The 25,812-nt window shown below is 37.1% G+C and overlaps 1 protein-coding gene across 1 annotated transcript in view; it reads left to right on the top strand.

Annotated features, from left to right (window-relative positions):
* Nucleotides 1-23,659, top strand: part of ext1b (exostosin glycosyltransferase 1b) — a 130,651-nt gene extending 106,992 nt beyond the window's left edge. The window contains exons 4-11 of the mRNA XM_006635565.3: nt 760-879; nt 3,407-3,539; nt 4,184-4,302; nt 5,804-5,899; nt 9,499-9,588; nt 15,262-15,422; nt 16,885-17,056; nt 18,381-23,659. Coding sequence (XP_006635628.1) covers nt 760-879; nt 3,407-3,539; nt 4,184-4,302; nt 5,804-5,899; nt 9,499-9,588; nt 15,262-15,422; nt 16,885-17,056; nt 18,381-18,566 — 1,077 coding nt within the window. The 3' untranslated portion in view covers nt 18,567-23,659. The remainder of the gene's footprint in view (nt 1-759; nt 880-3,406; nt 3,540-4,183; nt 4,303-5,803; nt 5,900-9,498; nt 9,589-15,261; nt 15,423-16,884; nt 17,057-18,380) is intronic.
* The last annotated feature ends 2,153 nt before the right edge of the window (nt 23,660-25,812 follow it).

Raw genomic sequence — 25,812 nt, 5'->3', positions numbered from 1 at the left:
CTACTGCTTTTTTAGTAACAAATTAACAATGGATAACTGCTCATCCAGATTTTAGGTTTGCCTTTTCTGGTTACATGTCTATTAGTAGCTACTTAGTAAGAAAAATACCAGGTTTAATCAATTTGTATATACTGTACAACACATGTGCGCATGTAGCATTTTCAGTGACTGAAATACTGTGGCACTACAGTACTGAACATATTTTATTTACAGTATTTCAGTTTTAATATACAATTTAATTCTATGTATTAAATCTGTTACGTGTGTAAGTCCCATGAAACAGCTCTACAGGGTACACGTATACTTTATCATGCCTGTAGCTTTAAGTGCATAATACTGTTAATACTGGGTGGGAATTTGAGCTACTCGACTAAATGACTCTATAGCTTCAATTTTTTGGTGCTTAACCTCAGAAAAAAAGAATGCTTGGGAATGTAATGTAATTGACTTCTTATATCATACTCTCTTTCTACTGTCAGCGTTGAGCTATCAGATTACTTATGTATGCCGCGAATTAGATACCAGAGTGGCTTTTATCCCGGAGCGGGAAAGCAGATAGTCATTGGAGAGGATTCCTTCAATTTTATCCTGGTATATGCCCTGTTTTAGTACAGGTAGGGCTGGTAAAGGTTTCTTAGTAATGTGCTAGTCCTTGCTCAATGAACATCACCACCCTTTCCCTACCCACTGCTACATGAGTCCAATCTGTCTTCGTTTCTATATCAATTGATTGCTCATTGTTAATGCCTTGTCTTACAGATCCCATCAACAGTCAGGTCCATCCATCAGGACAAAATCTTAGCACTTAGACAGCAAACACAACTCTTGTGGGAGGCTTATTTTTCCTCGGTGGAGAAGATTGTATTGACTACATTGGAGGTGAGTAAAAGGCTGTGTAGTGCTCACAGCTTTTTATTTAGCCACAAAATGCATGTAAGCACCATATTTCCCCTTGGCCTTTAAAACTAACTGAAACCAATGCATAGAGGTGTAAGGTGTAAGGAAGTCTAGGGGATCTTATTACAAGATCAGAAATGAAATGTATTCCCCAGATTCATGCAGCTCCTTGAGAAAAAAAGACCTTGATGTTTATGGGTAGAGTTTAACCATTTATGGTGGGTAAAGAACTATCTGCAAATGACATAAGGAATATTAACCAGTGTTTATTTTGAATCATTTCAATTCTGCTTATCATCATCAGGTGTTCAAAACAGTTAGGTATTAATTTAGCGTTTAGTCATAAATATGTTCATTTCCCTAAAGCAGTAGTTCTCAAACTGTTTGGACCAAGTACCCCCCCTGATCAAACCAAAGGATCCAAGTACAACCTGCCAGTCATCTTCTCATAGGAACCCCAGAAAATCGCAATGACCAACATGAGCGCACGTGTACGCACACACTCACAGATAATAAATATTATAATAAGCTTTATTTGATATAGCGCCTTTAAAGGTGTCTTCTCAAAGCGCTTTACAGAATGACAAAAGGAACAACAACAATTAAAAATAAACAATAAAAAAGCACCATTTCAATGAGAGGGGTGAGCCTGTTTAGTCGAGCAAAGCAGATGTGGATTCATTGGTCGAGCCATGATACTTAATTCACAACAGAGTCTAACAGATTTTAAATAGTCAGGCAGTTTCTTGACGGCCAAGGCCTCGAGGTGGATGCTGCAGTTCATATCTGGAGCAACCTCTCTAATTCGTGCAACTACACCGCTGTGTCGGCTTGTCATCGCTCTAGCACCGTCTGTACAAACTCTGACGCATTTTATCCAATTGATGCCATTCTCTTCGATAAATTTATTCAGAAGCTGAAACATGTGCTCTCCTGTAGTTCCTATTGGTAGCGGCTTACAGAACAGAAAGTCCTCATGGGACATGCCCTCAAACTCGTTTCGAATGTAAACGTGCAAATTGGCCAAATCAATGACATTTATAGACTCATCTAGTTGCAGTGAAACTGCTCATCTTAATGTGCTCTATCAGCGTACTTTTGACATCATCCTCCATATCAATAATTCTATGAGTTACTGTGTCTTTTGGAGGGGGCAGCAGGTCGAGCTGTTTAGCAGCCTTTTCTCCATACAATATGTGTCAGCACGCAACTCTTGTGTCCACTCAAGTATTAGCGCACGCTGTATCGTAGTACGTAGGCTATGTATTCGACACAAACTAATTTTATTAAAATTGAAAATATGAAAACCCGTCCCAGTTTTTCAGTGCACACAACAAAGTTCCATGGTCTTATGGCGTACCGCCTGGTGGCGCTCTGCGTACCACAACTGGTACACGTACCACAGTTTGAAAACCACTACCCTAAAGCAAAGGAAAGTGTCCGAAACCTGATACCAATACTCGATAAGGTACTGTACAAAAATGTTAACGAGATGCTTCTTGGGGCTCATAGTAAATAAGGAAAATGAAACTGGAGAGGCAGTTCACTTTAATGGAGCCACATGTAATCAAATATTAAAATAAAAGATTTTAAAGATGTTCTTTTTGACATCAGTAAGTCTCCCTTAAATGCTAAATATACCCACCATTCTAGTTTTAAATGAACATATGCAGTTTTATGTTTACAGAATAAACTTGTACATCTATGTGCTTGCTTGGAATAATAACCTTCAGTAGTTATCACATTTGTTTTCAAGAGCGTGTCACTTAAACCTTTCGTGTGAACACATTTCTGCATTGTGTACAAATTCTGTTTTTTACCCAGAATTATAGTCTTTCCATTTGTTTTCTGTCCACAGTTGCAAATTTTGCTATGAAGGGTTTTTAATTGATGTCATCTTTGCATCTGAATTGATCGAAGCAGTGAGATTAGTGCTATTCAGCATTGTTTCTGATCATGGGAATCATTTAATTCTTTTAAAATTACTGTGCAGATGGATTTCCAGCTGTTAGGCATTTTTATACGAGTTTCAGTTGTCAAAAAAGTTTCTCAGGTATTATAGCAGAAGGTTTTGGTCTGATGTATGCTGAACCTGAAAAGAGTTATTCAGAGTTTTTGACGTCGTATTTAAAGATAACATTTCCTAGTTATAAATTTCAAAAGGTAAAGAAATCTGCACCATACAACACAGTGCTCAAACTGATCTAATTGTTTCCTTAACTAGCTCTGCTTTCTGTGCAGGAATAATGAATTCTCTTTACTTACACCTTTTCAATCAGGTAAATGTGCTATTTTCAAAGAATGTTAAAAAACATTGTGGCTTCAAATGCTATCTGTAAGCGCTCTCTCTCTCTCTCTCTCTCTCTCTCTCTCTCTCTCTCTCTCTCTCTCTCTCTCTCTGAGCCTGCAGACCTGCTAGGACACTTCTGTGTTTTAATGTAGAACAGCAAAATCAGAACATTTTATTTTTAGGGATCCGAAACCCAATATATATGTTGTCTTCCCACAGATCATCCGGGATAGAATTTTCAAGCACATATCACGGAACAGCTTAATGTGGAACAGTCATCCAGGAGGGCTCTTTGTGCTGCCACAGTATTCTGCGTATCTGGGAGACTTCCCTTTTTACTATGCTGGTCTTGGTGAGTGCTGGCCAGCAGATGAGCCAAGAGTTAAAACAACATTCTTTGTTTTAGGAATGAAGATAACAATCCAGACTGATGCAGACAGTTGCCTGACACGCAAGGGAATGGATACAAATAATTTGCTATCCAAAGTGCAATCGGTTCACATGCCAATAGTCCTTTTCAGTGTTGAAATGATCCACATCTGACTTCCAAGACAGGTGCATGATAACATCGGCTTTAGTTTTGCCGAAAAGAAGTAGAGCAGGGATAAAGAGATAAAATGGAGGAAGTTAGTAGGGGAAAATTCTTTGAGTACCCTGGACTTGCAATATGTATCATAACTTGCATATATTTTATACATTTGTTGAAAGAAAGAGATGCCACTGTGATACATTCTATTATGGACAGAATGCGTGTACCTCCTTCACATCTTTTCACAGCTAAATGTATTCATCCATACCGAAACAACTGCAAATGGTTTAATTAAGGCTAACGTGCCAGTTTGTATTTATTTTCCTGTGTGCCTTGTTTTAGAATATTATGAGAATATCCATTATCCTTTGATGTAACTTTGTAGCAGTACCTTGGACACATATTTGCATCTGTGAATAACTGCTCAGGAGAATGTATTAACATGGACTACACTGGCTTTGATACAGGTATAAAACCATCCCCCAAGTTTACGGCTGTCATCCATGCAGTGACTCCACTGGTCTCCCAGTCTCAGCCAATCTTAAAGCTCCTGGTGGCTGTAGCCAAATCCCAGTATTGTGCCCAGGTAAGAAAGCCAGATGACCGCTGTCCATGCATGTTGGCAGAAAATTTGTTCTATTCTATTTATGTTCTACCAGATTAGAGTGAAGATCTAACAATTTAATTCTGGTTATTAACAAAAACCAAAGAATACACCGTTGCTATGCGACTCCTATTCCAAAGACACCACGCAGTGCATGGACTCAGAAATGTCCAGAATTGCAGGATTTTCCTGCTTTTTTCACACCTTATGTAATAATGGACATTGGATATGTATTAATGGATATGATGTCTAATGGATAAATTAAGTATTCATGGATAAAGTAAATAAGAGCAATGATACTTCAACTCTAAAACAAATAAAGGATTAAATATGACAAGAAATGATCCTTCTTCATGTTTTTACAAACGTGAAGAAAGATCATTTCTTGTACAGTAGGAAAGTATTTCTGCTACAAATGACAATATTTTAAAATTCGTTGTTTTGTTCAAACTTCAGTCACTTTATTTAATGAAACTGGGAGAGACATGTTCTTCAGAGTGTTTCTAATCCATGCGCTAGGATAAAGGGGCGATATAATTTAATTAAGGCTAATGCTGATTTGTTTTCTTAATGTATTTAATTTGCTGAAGTCCCAATCCATTGGAGCAATTCTGTTAGCTTTTAGCAAGTGGAAATCATTTTAAATTGTGAACATCAGCATGTTAGGTAGTTAGCAGTTTTACATGAACCAGTTAAGAGAAACACTCAAGAGTAAAAGGCAGGTGTCTTCTTGTTCTTGTAGTAATTTCTGCACATCTGAAAAAGTGTCAGGGAAGCCAAATAAGTACACATTCATTAAAGTCACATCCAAATTGATGTCAAAGCTTGAAAAAGCATGTATTAAGCACAATGAATAATGCAATTGAAATCCATCTTGAAAAAAATGAATTTGGAATATGAATTCTCTTAATTTGGATAACTGGAAATTGGTCTTTTCATCAGACTGGAAAATTACCCTTATTTAATTTTGAGCCACTTTATTGTATAGTTTGTTTGTTTTTTCTTATTGTTTTGTGTTGACAGATCTTAATATTTATCTATAGTTAACTTGTGGTCAGGGACTAGATAAAGCATCTGTTGTTAATGTCTTAATAGTTTAACCAGGTATATATCTAATTTATCAATAATATCAACATCGAGTCGGTACATCTGTTGCTGCTCAAGACATTGCCACATAGCTATTTAATCCAAAAATAAAAAGCTTGAAATTGATGATTGTTTTCCATTAGCTCTATTTATGATATGTATATATAATTCCTTCATGCTGGTTTGACTTTTATTATGATTAGTATCATGTAGTTAAAAGGTCAACGTGTCAAACATTGTATAGCAACAGTGGTGCTGTACATGAAAAAAATGAGTGTTACTATAGAGGAAAAAGATATACTTTTGACCAAATTCAAGTGTTTTGCATTTTTTAATAGGCTGTCTTAAAACCACAGTGACACATTTCTTTTGTCTTTGTTTTGTTTGACCTTTTCAGATCATTGTTTTATGGAACTGTGATAAGCCGTTACCAGCTAAACACCGGTGGCCAGCCACAACTGTGCCCGTCATCGTGATTGAAGGAGAGAGTAAGGTAGAGTAACACTAAAGCCACTGTTTTGTTTTCCTCACTATTCTTCTTATGCCCAAATACTATCAGAATTAACCTATCATTATCTGGCCTCTGTTTTGAAAGGTTTTGAAAATTATCTTAAATTTCAAGAAAAAAATATTTTTTTCTGCCATGGGGAAAAAAAATGCTTTCCTGAAGGCTAAGCCACAAAGAGCTGTACGAGCAGTTGAGTGATGCAGGCTTGGTCAGTCACCCATTGAAATGGAAGCAATAGGGTTGCTGTTCTTAATCCATAGTCTCCCACAAGACAAAATAGGACCTTTGTCTTGAACGTGCACTGCACTTTTCTGGTGTGGGCTATTTGTTTACTTATGGGGAGTAAGCACCATACACCAACTGCTGGATGCTTAAAACAGTTCTGAGACCATATCTCTAAAGCACTTTTTAATGCCTTTTTGATATTTCTTAATTGAGTAACAGAATTCCAATTTTCTTTGAGTCAGAATAGTAGTTTCTCTAAGCCAAGCTCTGTAGCTATCCAAAAAATACCCTTTAAAGCATAAATTAAGACAGTCTGTTTTACAATCCTTGCAGAAAATAGAGGAAGGTGAGTCTCCCTTTGAACTTTTGATTTTTCCAGTTGGTTTTAGGATTAAGGAATTTGAGACACAAGGAACACAATGCACAGTAAAAACAGGTTTTCTGCTAGAAAGAGTATTTCCTTGGTGTCTGGTATCTTGCCACCAAGTGATCGGTGTTCTGTGTCTTATATAATAGCTTTATTTAAACTCGAAATGGGAAAAGCTGAGGAGGTGTTGTCTTCTATTAATACAGCTATATCACATTTTGTTCACAAGCAGTTATTGTCTTAACAAAACTCATGCAAAAAAAAATGGTTCTTGTTGTGCCAAAACGCCTGCACTTGTGACTGTGCCTTGAGAAAGTAGTGCATTTGCAGTAATGTATTGAACTATTTCTTTCAGGCCAAGTAGTCCTTTGTGTGATGTTGATGGTTCATTTACAGTAGGTTTTCATTCAACAAAATGCACGGTGTTTAAATCACAATTGACAATGTAGATGAAAGCAGGGAGCTCAAAATTCATACTTCTTTCCAGTTTAAACAGATTGGGAATACATTTATTCAGAGAAATTGATTTATGACTGTCTGAAGGTATGATTACAGCATAGTTTTGTGCAATGCCTAAAAGTTGTCAAAAGTTAGTCATTGTTATGTTGAGTATTTCATGGACAAATATGGAAATTACCTATGTTAATGTAAAAAACGTCCCTTAATATTGTTCCTTAGTACAATGTCATTCATGGCATAATAGCAAAAATGTTTTTGCTATTATGCTATGAATGATATGATACTGTTATTGGATATCTAAAGTGCTGTTTTTCCCGTAATTAAATTAACATATTAATTAAATTAGTCAGGCTCAGGTGTGAAAAGCTTATTTTTACGGAACTGTAACAATTATCTTTGCTCAATAAATGATTTATCATTCTTCAGTAAAAACAGTAAAATCAGATTCTTTGTTTTTCATCGGGGACTGATTAACGCTTGAGGAACTTCACCATCTAAATCTCTGACTCTAGCACAATGGGTGTTTTGACAAGACTGTATTGCTTGGTTATGATCACTCAGGCTTCCTCTTGCTCTTGAATTTTTTTATATTATTGAATTATTTATCTAATTGTAAAACTGCAGATTGCCTTGATGTTCCATGGTGTTTGTTTTGTGTTTTCATGCCTGAGAAAATGGATTTGGAGCTCAATTTCAGAGGGACTTTTGAGACTAGAGCTGAAAGTCAAATCTAGTTTGAAACCAAACCGGTTTTGGCTCCATCTAATTGGCATACAGTTCTGTGCCTTGGTTGCCATGGAAACTCTGGTAGTCATCTCTCCTGTTGTTAGGGTAAATGGGTGATTTCTGAAAACTAATTGCATTTTGTAATGTGGATACCTGTCCTGTGTACTCCTAAAGTATTCTTCAGAGGATTAAAAACCTTGACTTTTATCTGCTCTTTCCTCAGCTTGTGGTACTCAAGGTCTGCTCAAGCTACGTGAGATTTCATTGACAACAGAGATATTATGGAAACATGCTTGGTACATACCTGTGTGTTCACGTGGAGGTAGTCTGTGATAGAATAAGACAGGTGCCCAGCAAAGTGCAAGATTTCAGCAGTATTCCAATACTTTTCCTTCAAGCATGCATGCAATTTTGATTTCCTGTTCTGCAGCACACAGGCCAAATGTTTCGTTTTTGTTTACCACACAGATTTGCATTAATTTAAACCAATTGCACACCATTCAGTTTGGGTCTATTTTACATGTCCCGTCTTAGTTTTTTCGACTAAAATTGGCCCTGCCGATGTTGACGTAGAATATCGGCTTCTCCTTTTTTTGAAGAAGCATAACTTCTGTGGTTAGTCCTTTCTGCATAGCGCTACTGGTTGTCAAAAACAAAGCCAGAAAAACAAAAACCTGACCCGTCTGCATTTTGACTTTTAACATCATGTGTTAGCTGGTGTGCTTTTTGTGTCTTAGTGCTATTTCATAATCAATAGGTTTAAAAAGAGCAAAATACCTGTTGTGAGGGAATGACCTTCAATGCAATGAGTTGGTTTCAAAAGAATGAAAAAAACACCATCAGAATGTATTCGTGTGCATGTGGGTGTTGGGCTTATCCTCAAGGAAATCAACAAAAGCTAAGAGCTGCTCTTTAAATATCCTTTTGAATGTTAAGTGGATAGATTTGTACCTTCGCTACAGCTGCAGAAAAGGCAAGCTTATAAGAATGTTTTTGCTTTATGTCCCTCACAACAGTTTCATAATCAAAATTGGGGATCGCTAAATAGATTGTCTGAGTCAGGCAATTTATTTTTTGCAAGTTTGGAATATTAAACATTGGTTTTAGCAAATCTGGAAATATTGTAAAAGTGGCACTGGATTTTCGAGTGTGTTTCTAATGGTCGGAATTACAAAATATTTTTGAAACATCCCAAAAATGTGCTTAACACTTAATGATGCAGAGAAATCCAGATCCATCCACTTCTGGCAGGTATCTTGTTAGTCAGAGGATGTGGGGTTTTCTTCCGTTCACCTGCTACCATTTGTGTAAATTTACCCAGGACTCTGGGGGTTAACACCCCTACGGTTTTCAAAAAGTGCTGTGGGATCTTTCATGGCCATGAAGTCAGGACTTTGACTGAAACTCTTATCTGGAGGACAGCACCTCCTATTGCTGAGTGTGCCCTGTCACCATACTAGAGCACTGGTTTGGAAATTTCTGGTTCAGAAGTTCATCTGTTGTTCCATCAATACCACTTATAGTAGCTTTAGAGGTCTGACATTCTAGTCCTCACTGTACCAGGTAGGCCCCAGTCTTGCTTAGCTTTAAAGATCTAATGGCCCAAGAGTCAGTAACTCCGTTGCCTATAATGCTTTCATGGCTAGAGCTGAACACAGTGGGCTAAATGTCCATGCCTTCTCAAGTCGATTATATTTGTTAAATGTTTTTTTTTCACAGAAGTGAAAAAGGATTGATGTTTATTTCGTCTGTTACTTCTTTCCCAGCTGTATTTTATGTAGTAATTCTATAGTCTGTCTCATTGCAGGTAATGAGCAGTCGTTTCCAGCCCTATGAAACTATAATCACCGATGCTGTGCTGAGCCTTGATGAAGATACAGTGCTTTCAACCACAGAGGTGAGTGCTGCGTTTTTCTGTGGAAAATGGGGGGGAGGGGGCTTTAAGTTTGCTCATTCTCTTGTTTATCCTCGCCTGTCAATTTGAGACTTTTTAATGATCACTGAAATGTGACTGGAATGATTATTTACATTTGCCAGAAATCCCTTACATGGGGAGTTGCCTTCATTTTATTTTAATTCACAGGCATAAGAAGCATAATGCTCAATTTGCCTCATACCAGCGCTACAGGACAGCTTTTGATGTTGGAAAAAGGGTGATGTGTGGTTACATTTTTCTGAGTGTGGTGAAAGCTGAATTATAGTTATGAGCTGCTGTAGTGCTGTCATGAGTGTACCTGCCAGAATTATTGGAGAAATGTATTAAACCAAGAGTTCCCTTCAGAAAGTGGTATCGCCACATTCACACATTCTTGCTTCTTATTTTACCTTATTTATTTATTGTTTTGACTTATGTAGCGTTGGTCTCAAGTCACTCACCGAGGAGATTATCTGTATCTGGACTGTCAGCAGCTCTGCCAAGCTGTCTCTCACAGGGAGCTTTGTGCTAATGAGTCTTTCTTCTGCAGTGTCTTTAAAGGCAACCCACTTCTAAACTGAGCACATACAGACACACATTCTGCTGCTGAACATCACATCCTTTCATGTTGCTTTGCTGCCAGATCAGCACATGGTGGTGGTGGTGGTGGTGTTGTTGTTGTTGTTGCTGTTGCTGTTGTTGCTGCTGCTGCTTTTTATAGCAAGGACTGAAATCATTTAGTGAGGTGATTTTGTGTATGATTTTTTTGAGTGACTCATTTAAATGATCTGAGCTTGGTTTTGTGGTATTGGCATCTAGATAAAAGACTTCTGTTTCACATGCTCAGAAAATATTGTACAGTTCTTCTAAAAGCAGTTGGTAACTGGACTTAACTACAGACTTAACTGTTTCTCATTTTGGATATGGGATCATGTTAATAGTTTCTAAATATGAAAGGGAGATTGCGCTTTTAAGTATGCTGTTAATACAGAGTTGAATTTAAAATGTCTTATTTGGATTATTTAAAAATGAATGAAAATATTAGTTTTTTGGTAAAAATGTGTTCATACTGTAGGTTTCTTATGGGATGCTACAGTTTAGGGCATACCACTCCTCGTTGGAACTAGTGTCCCAGTTCTTTTTTTCCTTTCAAACAAATAAGGCAGAACTCCAAAATCCCACAACCAAAGCTGTACTGTACAAGCAAAAATAGGTCAGACAAGCTTCTTTGTACTATGGTGTAAAGAATGTGTTTGTCTTTTATCCTTGTATAGAAATGTTTGAAGTGACACCATCACTAGATCACTAGGAACATAGCTACCTCTGTCCCTGTAGGGTTGCTTCGATGAGTATGAAAAGAAAATCTATCCATCCCCAAGAACCTGATAATATGATAAAATATCAGATTCTGTTACACATGACAATTTTGCCCCCCAAGTAAGTGTTTTCTAATGACAAAAGCTAATTTCAGGCACTGACTGCATAAAATGTGACTTAGAAAATGTGAACACCTTTTCCCTTTAACTTAGTTGTTGATTTAAAGTATGTTAACTCAAGAAACACTGTAGCTGTGTTTAACATGTTTGAATGTAACTTCACTTGCTTATTGTATTCCATTGGTATCATGTATTTCGATACTAGAAAACTGAAAATATTATTACTTTATTTGGTCGCAAAGTCTGTTTTGCATGCTACTGTTTCATGTTGACAAAACTTGAGTAAACAAGATCAGGCTACACAAAGACTTTACATACTGTAGCTTGCTTTCCTGGTTTCCTTTTCCATGCTGTTTGTCAAGATAACTCAGACAGGCATGAGAAGCCTCAGCATTTTCCCCATTACAGGGACTTATGTAAACTCTGGTTAAGGGCTGTTGAACATTTGAAATGCTTGCTGGAACTAGGAAATAAGATTTATTTTTACCTTTGAGGGCTTCATCAGTGTCTGTCTTCAGTGAATTGCTTCCTCAATTCTGTTCCACAACTTAAAACAGTCATATTTTGCACGTGCTCTGTTAAATCATTTTAGATGTTTTAATTACAAAACAGTATTTAAATGTTTATTTGGAATGAATGCCAATCTTAAACCAGTGACTTAAGTACCAAATATATTTATCCATTTGCAGAGAATTTAACTTCAATCATTATGTACGCTTCCTCTGGGATTGAATGGTTCCTTTTACCAGTTTTATTGGTTAACACTTATTTGTAAAAACTGATGTTATGTGGTAAAACTATTGTGGTAAAAGAATTAATCAAAAATCCGACAGCAACAGCTTTCTTCCAAAGTGAGGATCTTTGGACCTTTTTTCCCCTCTGACTTGTTGTAGAATACAGTTTCACATCAGTGTCACAACAGTATGTCTGAATAACTTATTCATCAGCTTGTTAAATAATGTATTCAGGAAACATTGCTAAAGAGAAAATAGGGGATCAGTGCCATGCTACTGGCTAATTAGACATAGCTTCCGCAATTAACACTTTCCTCCTTCAGGGTGTTGGGTTGCCAAACGTATTTGGCTTCATCTCACTACAGAAAGTAATTCAAATCTGTATAATACCAGCAGGGTAGTAACATTCTGCTTAGTCTCCCTCTTAATTTTAGAGTGCAGTTCCTATATTCCACAGCAATACGAGTCAAGTACATCATGTTTAGAATGCCGTCTTTGTTTTAAGTGATGGTCCATTATGCAACACAAAGATATCAAATCAGTGAAATCCGTTCCTCAGATATGTTTACTCTGATTCGAAGAAGCAAGAGAAAAGGAAAGATTCTGTTAGAATGAATTTGAAGATTTGGGGCTTCAGAAAAGATGCCGTTGTCTCTTCAATTAAACAGGGCATCTGGGGGTATCTTTAAGGAAAGATGGCATGCCATCAAATTCAGCAAGAAGGTCATAGTTCTATAAAGATTCCCCCTGAAAAGCACAGCTTCCAAATTGTAACTTTTGCTTTTTTCTTACTTTCCCAGTGGAGAACAGGCCTTGTAATTCACAAAACCATTTCAGAATTTGGAGAACGTCGTCATCCCTGGGTGTTTTTTCCTGGTATTTTTCCTTTGTAAAAAGAAATTAAGTTTAGAGTTGAGTCATTTGAAAGGTCAGTTTTCAGACCAGGCAGCTGAGAGGGCTATCCATCGTTTGGATGTTTGGTTATTTTGTTGTTTTGTTTAGTTTGGATGTCTTATATTACTTACTTGGCATACATCAGAAGCCCTTCCTGACTTGCATGACCACAAAGCTTAAACAGCGTGGTTTGAGAGGGCCACATTGGCTCTCCTAGCATCATAAATCTTGAAAGTGTTTATACACGTGCAACCTATGTGTATGTCGGAATTCTGTCATAAGAACATATTCATATCTTTTTGTAATTTGTAAGCAATTTGTGCTTTATAAAGAAATTAAGCTAGATGTGTTTCTTTTCATTACCTGGTATCTTTATTAAATTAAAGTTTCCTTTTTTAACTTTGTGCCCTTTCGCCCACATTTAACTGTACTTTACATTAAATTAGGTAGGACATCACAGCAGTCTTCAAAAGCTTCTGCACCTTCCTTGAAGAGCTGCTTTTATTTGCACTGTAGGAAAATAAGCAACCTAGCTTTGCATTCCACATTTCATTGTGTTGAGTCTTCATCTTGCCTTCATTTCTCCCAGGCTAGAGCAGGGGATCGCAGTGATGAGTTTGATGAAATAGTTTATGGCAAATCCAGATTGGTGGGGTTTAAAACAAATTGTATTTTTTAATGAAATAACATTTATTCAGTCTCACCACTGAGCCCAATCCGTACAACCCCTCTCCCGATTTGCACTGTGCTCCAGGCTAAAAAGAAGTTTTCGTGTCTGTATGCAGCATGTGTCTTAAGTATGTCCTTGGATTGTTGTGTTGTTGTGCCAGAACTCAGTTTGATATTCTCTGAGGTTTTTAATGCTGCAATAAGAATGGGCAAGTCCCTAGTGTGTGATAGATCTATTTTTTTTTGTTATACTTTGATGAAAGAGATAACCTGCTGCTTTAAAACAAAATGCTTGGTAGTAGTTTGAATCTCTGCCTTGATAAGCCAATGTATAAGGCAGTTATAGATATACTTGTGTATCTACATACGTGTTTGTGTAAGTTAATACTGCATATGTAAAACAATCTTCATTTATCTGGTATGTAATGCAGTTTTGTAAATGCTTCACATTTTAATTTGTACTGTATGTGATAAAATAGTTAATGGAAATGAAATGTCTTTATAGCTTACTTTAACACTGCAGTCAATATAGATGTTTTTTTACATCATTCCAAATCTGACTTTTGGGAATTTGGAAATTTGGGATTCCATTAGATTCCTTGTTTGTCTGTTAGAAACCAGGGTTTTATTACGGAATATGTATTCTTGCTGAATCCTGATAATGGTCATCAGTTACAAATATCTAGCCTTACAGAATAGAGTTACTAATTTTTTATTGTTAACTGTGAATGACGTTTTGTTTGAAACACAATTAAACCACGTGCTTCTGCTTTTTGTGAAGTTCCCATGCAGTAGACATAGTCTGTCAGGTGAAATATGTAAGGGAGTGTTAAAAAGCTTGTGAAAATCTGATGTTTTTGTAGTCCGGATTCTGTACTGTAGGTGGTAGTTGTCTGCGAGAGAATATATCTATGTGTTAAATTGAGAAGTAGAACCAATTATTTGTGTTACAGTATGTGATCACATATTAATGTTATCACATAAATAGATAGTGAATTGAAGTTTCAGATTTCAAACTTCAATTATCCTCAAACTAATTTCTAAAAACTCTAATATCTCTGCATGTGAGAAAGTAGCATGAAATAGTGCTCTTTTGGGGGTAAACAGTGGGTCCTGGAAATGTTTAAAGTACAGTATGTGAAACTGATAAAATGTTAGAATGGAATTAAAATATCATACTTTGTTTACATTTTTAATCTCTTCTCCTAGCTAGAGAAGATGCAATTTTAATTCAGAACAGAGATGACACCCTTTTGCTGCCCCAAGAAGGAAAAATAGACAGTAAAAAGAACTTAGTTTTAAGGGAATGCATCAAATAACGTACTTGTTTCTGCATTTATTAATTGCATTCCCATCACTGTTTTCAATGTAAAGCTGGCCGAACAGAGTGCACTAGCTTGGTGAAGTGGCAGCACAGCCGCTACTTGCTTGTGTTCTGTTTTCAGTGGTGATTGCGCTTGGCCGTCTATCCAAAGACTCCTCACTTGATGTTGGAGCAGTTCCGTTCTGGAGCCGAAACACATGACGGCTTGGTAATTAGTGGTAAAAGTTTGCATAGGCAGACAACGCAGGTGCATATTTTAGCACTTGACCAACTGGAAAGAAATTTGTCATAATAAAAGGTCCCGTCTTCTACAGCAACAATAGGTGTACTCTGACCTTCTATCAATAAGTTTATACCTTTTAGCCTGAATTCAGAAAAGTATAATATATCAGAAATAATTCAGCTCAAATGGGAATGATGAGCTTCTCTTTCCAGGGTCAATAAATCTGTCCTTATCAAGCAATTCCGTAAGATTCGGAAGACGAAAATGGCATTACAAGAGTTGGACCATTATTTGCCATTTTTTTAATGGGGAGAGGGGGATTTTGAAGCTTCAAACCATAACGTGACATTTTTGACATATGGCATGCTTTTGTAGGTGGACTTTGCCTTCACCGTCTGGCAGAGTTTCCCGGAGAGGATTGTGGGATACCCTGCCCGGAGTCACTTTTGGGACAGCAACAAGGAGAGGTGGGGTTACACCTCCAAGTGGACAAATGACTACTCCATGGTTTTGACTGGAGCTGCTATATACCACAGGTAAGAATGTAGCCGACTGTATTTATGACACTGCATGAAGCACACTGCCTCAACCCTTTGTCTTGCCAGAGAAGAAAGAGTTTATAATATCCTGACTAGAATAATGCAGTGTTTATTTTTATAAAGGCATTTAAGCCTTTTTCCTCTTGATATGTTTCAAGCCAAGAATGCTTTCCAAGCTTCTTCCTGTCTAGTCATGTGCAAAACTTGTGGTGCTGTTTTATATTTTGAAAACAGCAGATTATTACGCACCAGTTAGGGTGAAACTTTATAAGGCAGTAAAGGTGCAGCCAAATTGTACTTATTTAATCAATTTAATGAATTATTTTTTTTAAAACTGTTGTAGCCCAGCTGCACTCAATGTTTCACCCCAGAACAAGCCATTCGAGCTGTTAGAAACACTGTTTGCACTCAGAATCAGGTTAACATCCTGAACTGTTTCAGAGCTTGTTTCTGTTATGCTTTTGTGAGATGCATACAGTCTGAGTGTGCATGTTACAGAACTTTGTTTTCAATATATATTTCCTTTGACAAACTGGCAATTTGCAAGTTTTCTAGTCTGTATAGAGAATCCCTAGAGCAGTTATAGATGCTCCCCAATACAATGAATATAAATGCATACTGCTCTCTATATAAACTTGTCAAATTCCTTCAGATTTAATAGCAATAAAATTCGTACTTCTTAAAATATTTGTCAGAGGAAGTCTTCCAATTTCTTCTGGAGACTAAACACAAAGTACCACTGCAAAAAGTTTTTCTTAGGTTTAACAGTTAATACATGTGCAAAATAAACATAACTAGCTCTACATAACCTCGCAACCCTAGCTTCCTTTAGAAAAAAATCTCAGCATTTTTTTATTTGTATTCTGTTCAAGTGGGTGTTCGTGTGTTCATTACACTGTTTCTCATCTCAGGATTGTAGGGTTTCAGAGAGGTCATACTCTGGATGTCTTCTTATAAGAAAGTAACCTGAGACCTCTCTTCTTTCTTGCAAGTTTTATAGTATATTCACTGAACTCCTGCCAAGGTTAATTAAACAGGCACTGCCTAACAAGAAACGACTATAGGAAAACTATAATATGAAGGTATTTATGGATACGAACACACAAGCTAGAGATGGTTACAGTCCTGTGCCCCTACGCCTTGATCTCATGTTGTCTTGTGTTTATTTCTGTTTATTACTTTCCCCAGCATTCACTGTTGAGGAAATTCAGAAAACTCCTCTTTAGAATTCCCAAGAAGACAGGTTCTTTTATAAAAAGGAGGCATTTACAGCTAAGCACAACACAAAAGCAGGATAGTTTGACTTGAAATAAACAGCACCAGTAATCAACACCACAGGAAATGTGACATTTTGAGCAGGTCACTGGTAAACTTAGAATGCTTGAACTCTTGTGATTGTTTTTTTTTTTTAATTTCGATTTAAGCCATCTTAAAAATTCCTCTTGGTGTTTCACTTTAGATACTACCACTACTTGTATACAAATTACCTACCTGCTAGTCTGAAAACCATGGTGGACCAACTGGCCAACTGCGAGGACATCCTGATGAATTTCCTTGTGTCGGCTGTCACCAAACTACCACCAATTAAGGTGACACAGAAGAAGCAGTATAAGGAAACCATGATGGGACAGGTAATGGAGTGTTCGTTGTAGAAGGGAGAGCTACAGGCTGATGAACATCGGCCCAGATATCCATTTGGAGAACAGCGCAGGCTTTTTTGTAGCAAAGAGGGCCAGTCTGTTTCATTTTCAAGAAAGAGCTTTTGGAATTGGCCACCAAAAAAGATCAGAATGAGCAATATCGGGCGATAATCTGGACTCACTTTTGAAGCTTGCATGATGTTCTGTCCATGTTTTTCTCCGAGACATGTTTGGCAAGCTCTTTCAGAAGCGGTACATTTCCACACCTATGCAGTTCTGATGCAGTTACCCCACATTTGATAACATGAGAAGCGTTGACACTTCATAGGAGTTTTGCATTAAGATGTGTATTTATTCACCGGCAACAAAAGTCCATTTTACTACTACAGCTCCACTTACTACTGTGTACTTGACTGGGATACATTTTGGAATAAAAAATTTGATTTAATTCTATGTATTCCTGTTAACCTTACCAGTTCCAAAGTTGATTTTGGTGTGCTTTGATGCAACACCATATAGGCCTGGGCTATATCGACCATTTTGAGTAGATCTCATTTTTATGTAGTTTTAGACTTAATATTCGCAAGAAAAGTACATCACAGAGTGCTCCCGTTTGTTCCTCATGATCATGAACGTGTCTTAAAGGGATTACTATCTTTGTGATGGTTCCTTAACTTTTGTTATCACAGAAATATTGGCCATTCAGCTCTTAACAGCATCTTTTTATCTATAAAGAAAAAGAAAATCAACATCCAGAAACACAGCAGAATGTAATTTTGTAGTGCATTAAAAGGAAGCAAGTCAAAGGCACTGTGACTAAAGCATTTTTTTCATGTCACTTAGAATTAGAATAAGTATACCGTTCTGTCATCCTTGAGGGAAAATAAAAGCATACACAACGCCAAGCCTAGCATTTGTTCTGTGTTCCATAGGGAACATAACTTATAGTTATTTTAAACAGTGTATTGTCAAATATCCATGGTGACATCACAAGGTTGTCCTATATTTTTCCTGAGCATATCAAGCTTTTAGAAACCTTATGAATACTGACTCCGTTTTCAGTAAGACTTCTTTTTGAATTGGCAGCTTTTCCGGGGCACTTTCTGTAGTCCCTTGCACCTTAACTTTGCACCAAAAAGACCAAGTATTATTTTTGCTGCCTTTTCTCTTACATGCCACTCAGAAATATTCTTTCACACTTTTAGGGTAATGTGATGCCATTTGGGAGATAAAGATAGGTTTAGGGTCATTTTCTGTCTCCACCTGTTCGATCCCGGGACCTTAACCACTCTTCCTTCTCCTCCTCTCCTCGCAGTCCTCCCGCGCCTCTCGCTGGGCCGACCCGGACCACTTTGCTCAGCGGCAGACCTGCATGAACAAATTCGCCAACTGGTTTGGCACCATGCCCCTCATCCACTCCCAGATGAGGCTGGACCCAGTCCTCTTCAAAGACCAGGTGTCCATACTGCGCAAGAAGTACAGGGACATAGAGAGACTCTAACGAGCTCTGCACCGTGGGGCTGGGGGGGAGGGAGGAAGGGGAGGGGAGACCACATGGGGTCTCTGAGCAGCACCGTCGTCCTCTGGCCTTGTGGCACCCCAAGAAGACTGCACCCATCACCACGGAAACCGGCTGGACGTTTCCTGTGTGCAGCAGGACCAGCTTGCTCTGCGGCCCTGGACAAGCAGAAGCATTGAATCGGAGGGAGGTCGTGGTGCTGGCATTCAAAAATGATCTCTTCCACCTCCCCAGGCCTCGCCACCCTGCGCCCCTGTTCTTCAACTATGCAGATTTTATTTAAGGAAGGCAGATTGTCTGAAGAGACCTCCTTTTTTGTTTTGGTTTGATTATCCCTTTTTGTTTTGTTTTTGGTTTGATTATCCATTTTTTTTTCCCAAGCACTATTCCCACTCGAATCAGTCTTGATTTTTGCGAACAGAAGGGAAGCCAGCTTCTGTGGAAATTGTGCGTTTAATGTGCCTAGAGAGCAAAAAAGCAAGGAGAGCAAGGTGATGAAAGTGTACATGGACAAAGAAATGAAAACATAACCAAAACCTTGGCAGAATCCTTTCCTTACTTCTCATCGTTTGCTTGATCACCTTGTTTTGGAATGGGTATTCCCAACACTAAAGGTTTATGAATAATCTGTGTCATATCTCAGTTCATTAAGGATAGTGCCAGAATTGGCCATCACATTTTTTAAAGTATTTTTAACTTTAGAAAATCTGTGTATTAAATTAAATTCACTTTTCATTTGGTTGCCCATTTCAATGCTGACATGAGGACATTTTTCTGATGAATTAAAGAAATGGTACAGAGTAATCTATATCATATTCTCATAGCAGGAGGGAAGGAATTGGAAATGTTATCTTTTAATGTAGAAACTGTAAGAAATAATTTGAACTGTGTAGCCATCACAAAAGGGATTTAACTTTTCCTTCTCTGCTCTCTTCTATAAATGAATGATAAGAGGTCTTTACTGAATGAAGAAGGAGTTGGGGGGGGTTCTGTCTTTGTTGATCATCTCTAATTTTAAAGACTTTCAAGTGTGGAAAAATGAAAGAACATATTCATCATAGCCTTTAAACTGGAGTACATCTTGGATCATTTTCAGTTTTTGTTATGTTTTTCTTATAGAAAATGATTCTAGCAGCTCACAAATGAGAGGAAGGAAATAAAAATTGGAAAACATTGTTCAAGTCTGTTAGTTGCGTTGTAAAGTAAAAACATGCACAGATCCTTGACTCTTCGTACAGGGGCAAAGGAGAAATTTTCTAGATTTAAGGTTTCATACATAAAAATAGAAGCACATCACAACTTCTTCTGGGTAGCAAGCTCAGGTATCAAATGGAGAACTGAAAGGGTTTTGAAATCCTGAGAAAAGTAGTGTATCCATCATAGGTAACAACCATAGCAGAAAAATTGGAGGAAAGCCTTTGTGTAGGGCTATATCCATTTGTGAATAAGTATGCTTAAATAGCATTTCCCAATGTGAACAGTGACAGGTACTGCATGGGCAGCCTATGACAATGCAATGCAGTAGTTGAGTTTCTGGCTCTGAATTAATTAGACTGTGAGCAAATTCATCCAAAGAAGCTGGTGGTAGTTCTGTGGATGAAAGGATAAAGGACATCATCATAATTTGCTCACATATTCCAATTAATATTTTCTCAAACTAGGAACTACATGCTGAAGATAGTCTGTTTCATGTAGTCCTCTTGATTTTTGTTGTTATTTTTTTACCATTACCATTATAAGTCATTTCATAAAAGAGACTAGATCAAGATATTACGCACCAAATTCCGGAGTTTATGTACAGTGTTATTTTATGTCCAGTCCTGCCATTTTAATGTATCCTTGAGGAAATACTATTTGGCACAACACCAAGCACAAGAGAGAGTGGTCATCAACACAGCGGTGTCTAGCAGTTTCATCCTTTGTGTCATGCAGAAGACAAATCCATTGTTTGGGGATGTTTAAATTTGCCAGGGTACTGGATGTGTATGCCGCACCTAAACTTTTTTTTTTTAGCTGCAGAAATACAATTTCAAAGCGGAAGTTAAAAACTGTGATAGTTAAAAGTTAAATCATACATCGATTTTGTAAGTCCCGGTAGAAGATGGCCCTTAACGGTTATTGAGAGCTTGTAATACCTGCACTGATAGCAAAGTGCACTCACAGCAGATAGTTTTATGACCACAACTCCATGCCCTCCGCCATTTGCAGTTTGAAAACCATGCCTGTAAATATGCACTAGAGAGGAATGAGCTCTAAGTCTTCATCTTGGATCATTTCATGTCTCTGCATACACTCGTGCTTGTGGGTTCTTTTGTTTTGTTCATTCATTTCAAGGGAATGGTGCTCTGACAAGGGTAGTTCCTTGTTATAATCTTTACTAAAAGTTCTATTTTTTAAGAGTGGGGGCTATGTTAGCCTTTGCTTTACAGGTACTTGAATGTCTGATGACTTGAAGGAGTGCTGTTCAAGTGGCCTTTAGTAAAGGTGACTGAACTTTATTTTAATCAGTGGTGAGCCAAAGAAGAAACTGCAGCCAACTGTGGTTTTCATAACCTAATTCAATATAGTTTGAATGATTTTTTTTACTTCTCTAGAATAGTAAAGATTTGTTTTCATTGTTTTATTCATCTGTAGATATGATTGGACACATGGTATTAATATAACCAAGGTTTTAACTCATAAATTAAAAGGAAGAACAGAATTTCAGATGACCATTTTCTGGCACTCAAAAGATATACTGTATATATGTATTTATCACAACTATTATAAAAACATTTTTTCCCCAAAATAAAACTATAATATTCCTCCTCACTGTGCATTTTCTCCTCAAATTAAGTAAAAAAAAAGCTCTATTTAAAGTTGTTTTTTTTTTATTTTAAGTTAGAGATCAGCATAAACCAATCAAACCACTTGAGTCTGATTTTAGAAATACAATGTTTATCTGGACGAGAAACTCAGGACATTGTCCTGTATTCTTCATTACTAAACTAATGCCATATATTTTTATAAAAGCTGAAGATCTTTGTGAATTTGAGAGATGTTTATAGATGTTTCAAATAACAGATTTCAATGTTGGATTATAACTGAGCAGACTGAATTGGTGTAGATATAGCAGAGTGGATTACTAATGAACGTGGTTCGTCTGAAACTGATTAGAGTTTGAAGCTCTACAATCTATTTTAATGGCTCACTTCTGGTTAAAGTTGAAGTGTGGATCTCCTTTAAATCACCTTATTTTAATTAATATCAAGCCTTTTATATCTTTATTGCATTAATTTTTAAAAATGTTTTGATCATCTCATATAGAAAATGTCACCCCTGCGTTGTAATTCATTGTATAACCAAATTAGGAAAGCTACAGCAGGCCTTGTCATATTGTACATAAACTTGTATATTTATTTTGACACAGAAAAACAATTGTGTATAGTTTCCGAATGCTTAAAAAACCATAGTGGGAATACATAGATGGGGGGAAAAAAATTCTAATGCAAAAAAGCATACCTTATTTTGTATAAGATGTACATTTTTGAAAAGTTTTTTAATATGTTGCCACAGTTTTTTTTCCCCATGAGGTTGCCACATCTTTTCAAAAGGTCCCCCACTTAGGTTCAAAATAACACTTAGTGTAATTACATGCTAACGGAGAGTGAGAAAGATATTACAAAGCCATAGACCTTCTTTTTGCTTCATCTGAAAACTATACAGCTTCTAGGTTCTCCATCGAAGATAGTTTCCTAGGTAGTGCCACCAAAGACTTTGTCCTGCAGATTAATGAACTCTGCTAAATACCTTTCTGTGTGTGTGTGTTCTCATCAGAATGCTAGTAAGGAAAGCATAGGTGAATTTTCCACAAAGTAGCTATGTAGTCTACATCAAATCAGCATTGGTGTCTGTTCTCCATGAACTGACCTGTACCCTTTGCCACATGCCTGTATAAACTCGTAACTGTTAATATTTTGTTTTTCATGTTGGCTCTGTTAAAGACACAAGTACATTGTTAGTTGCAGAGGCTACTGAATGAATATATCCACTAAAATTGATGGTGGTGGCTACATTTTCTGAACTTTTTTTTCTGTTCTTTCTATATCAGCTTATCTCTAATTGTTAGTTGTTCTGGTTGCTGTGCAAAACAACTGCAGAAGGCAAACACTGTTGTCTGCCTTACAAAGAACAGTTGTTAAACTTGGCAAGCCATCAGTATTTCAAAGGACGAATATAACAGTCAAAGCAGTTTTACAAATGTGCTGCTTGTTTATTATCAAAGAATTCAGAATGCATATGCAGTAAACGTATTCTGCCAAATACTTCAACACCAGACCAAATACTCTCCCTAGTCTGTGTAGCATCACTTTCTCTAAACTTGCTATCAAACAACAGCATAACAACCATGCAAGAGGTCAAAATGCAAGTGAGCTCTGTACTTGGCTATTTAAAAACATATGCAGCAATACTGTTTATCATTTAAAGAACAATTTGCATACTAAAAGGAATGTTTCAGGACCATCAAATATTACATGTACGGTGGTTTGTGTTCAATAGCAAAATTCAAAGCGTGAACCTTCTTTCTCTTTTTTAGGATAGCCGTCTCACGTGCCTGCACAAAATAGTGACAAAAGACCATTTACATATCTCAGAACTTGTGTTTCTGAACAGTGTGGATGTGCCTTTAATATGAGCCACTATGCTTTCTAGTCTTAAGCAGGTGCTTAGTGCAATTTTCACTAAGCAGTTTGGGAATTTGTGGTTGTTTCTCCCCCCCCACTAAGACTTTTAAACCTTTCCTTAGTTTACCTTGTCTAACACTGGAGCTATTGCTACATTGGTAACTGACATTCCTACCTTTCTGTGGGAAGGTTTTCTCGTTTCTACAGTACAGACATCCAGACATGCATGATTTTGTTTGACTATTTATAATGAGTTATCTCACAAACTGTATTTTATATTTTTATTTCAACCCCCATCTCCCCTGTAATTAACAAGGATTCTGTTGACTTTTATAGAGAGAGAATTAAGAATTAGACAAATGACAATTTTGTAAGAATGATTTTTAAAAAAATAAATCATATTTGATAAAACGATGTGATATGTTGTCTTTTGTTTGGTAACCTTTGGGATTCTTCCTTTCAAGATAATGTAAATTGAGGACCATTGTTTTAAAAACTTAGCTTACTTGCGTACCCTGGTGCTGCTTTAGCCTGATAATTACAAAGGTATTACCCTACTTTCATGCCAAAAACAGATTTCTGTTACACTTTACTAACTGTTCTCTATAATACAGCTCATCTACATGATGTTACAATGTTTCTTCTAATGTATTTGAACGGTTGGGTAATGACATGGACTCGGACACTGCTGAAAAATTGTTCCTTACAACGAAGAGCAGGAATTACTTGGGAAACGGTTCGGCTGAAGTTTATTTTTAAATTCCTGATTCACGTTTTTGGACCATGGAATACCACATCTGCCACATAGACAATGAAGGGAAACCAAAGTAATTCCCAGTCTCCAGAGTATTGTATTTCACACATCAGTAGGTTGAAGGCCATAAATCTGTTCAATCCTGAGTGGTTTTGATTACAGTATTTACAGTCCTAAATGGTACTGGCAATAGCTGGGTTTACATGCAGTCTAGGAAACCCTGATCCATCTACCAAGATTTATTGCACACAGTTTATGCTGTATACATGGCTTGGATGCATGACATTCAATTATACTTGAATAATAAAGGACACCTCTGGAGTTAGTTGGCCTAAACAAAGCACTGCTTCTTGAAAAACGTGTGCAATGAAGCATGACATTTGGAACCCTCATGGGGAAGAGATTTACATATTCACATGGGTAGTAACAGCATATATGATTCGACAGTCTATCATTTCTATCTGACTACATTTGGAATCTAGATGACTTGCATCTGTGGAATGTCCTGGTAGACAGTGATATGTAGATGTTTTGATTGTTTGTGGTAATGTTGTCCTTGATCTCCTTTGTTTACTCGCCACAGCTTCATGGTGACCATGGTGTAGGGGCAAGCTCATTTCTTAAGCACTAGTATCTCTGACTCCATACCCCACAGATCTTATTTGGAATTGATTTCCCAGCTTAAAACGGAGATCTTCATCTATACCTTCTTTATATACATTTTAAACTATTTTCAGCAAGCCTTGCTTTCACAGAGGTCAACCCACAGGAGTATTAAACCATTTTCTACTTGTAACTACCTTTAACATTGAAACGTGGATCGCGTGACAGAAGTGGAAACTACAAGCAACTATTTAAAACGGAGAACAGGAGGTGGCTTCTTACTCAAAGTCCACAAGAACTTTACATCACGTTTTACAGGTCTCTTAAAATCACCAGGTTCTTAAGAACAAGGAAAGGTTTCAACCTGACCAATTAGGCATACGGAAGTTTTAATTAATTAATGGCCCAGGTGGAAAGAAAAACAGAAACTGTTGTAATTGCTCATAACCCGGCTTCTATTAACAAAGGCCCAAACTAGATCATTGGTTTACTTAGTTACTTGTAACCAATCAAGTTGAATGGCCTCACATGTTCATAGGTTTTCTTTTGTTCTTCTGTTTCACAGCTATGACAGAAATCTCAGCCTTGTTCTGAGTCATGTTTGGATGTGATTGATTATTGTAATCCAGGGATCATCAGCTATAAATCTTTCACCATGTTTTCAAGGTCACCATTAAAACAGATGTAAGAAACGATTCCAGTATGATCAATTAAAGGTGATCATGTCAAATTAAGCGGAGATTCATTACATTAATTTAGAGCTAATCTGGATCTAAAATCTAAGTACTCTTTAGCATTCTACAAGTAGACTTCTCTTAATTCAACATATTGTTTGGCTAGGTTGACCTATATGACTAACTTGTTTAGTATCCTTGAGGACCAGGGTTGAAGACCCCTGTTCTAATCTCATCAAGGGATACAGTATATACATGTACACCTTCTTTTAAGTGGTATGAGAGAAGGATGCAACCCCCTATTCACTGAAATCACATACACCAGTGGGATATTGTTTATGTTCTGAATTCATGTATCATCAGTCTTTTCCTTACATAACATCCAATTGTGTTGCCATAATCATTCACTCACTTTTACACAAAACGCAGGAATATTTTGTCGATGTGTTGTGGAACGTTATATCATATACAGGTGATCATTGCTGTGGTAAATTGGTAATAACAGTGCAACCATTGAAAACTGGCAGGTGTAA

This window comes from Lepisosteus oculatus, chromosome 10 (genome assembly GCF_040954835.1).
Source record: "Lepisosteus oculatus isolate fLepOcu1 chromosome 10, fLepOcu1.hap2, whole genome shotgun sequence".
NCBI classification, from domain to species: domain Eukaryota; kingdom Metazoa; phylum Chordata; class Actinopteri; order Semionotiformes; family Lepisosteidae; genus Lepisosteus; species Lepisosteus oculatus.
Note: the sequence above shows the minus strand (reverse complement) of the source record. Positions and strands in the feature narration are given on the sequence as shown.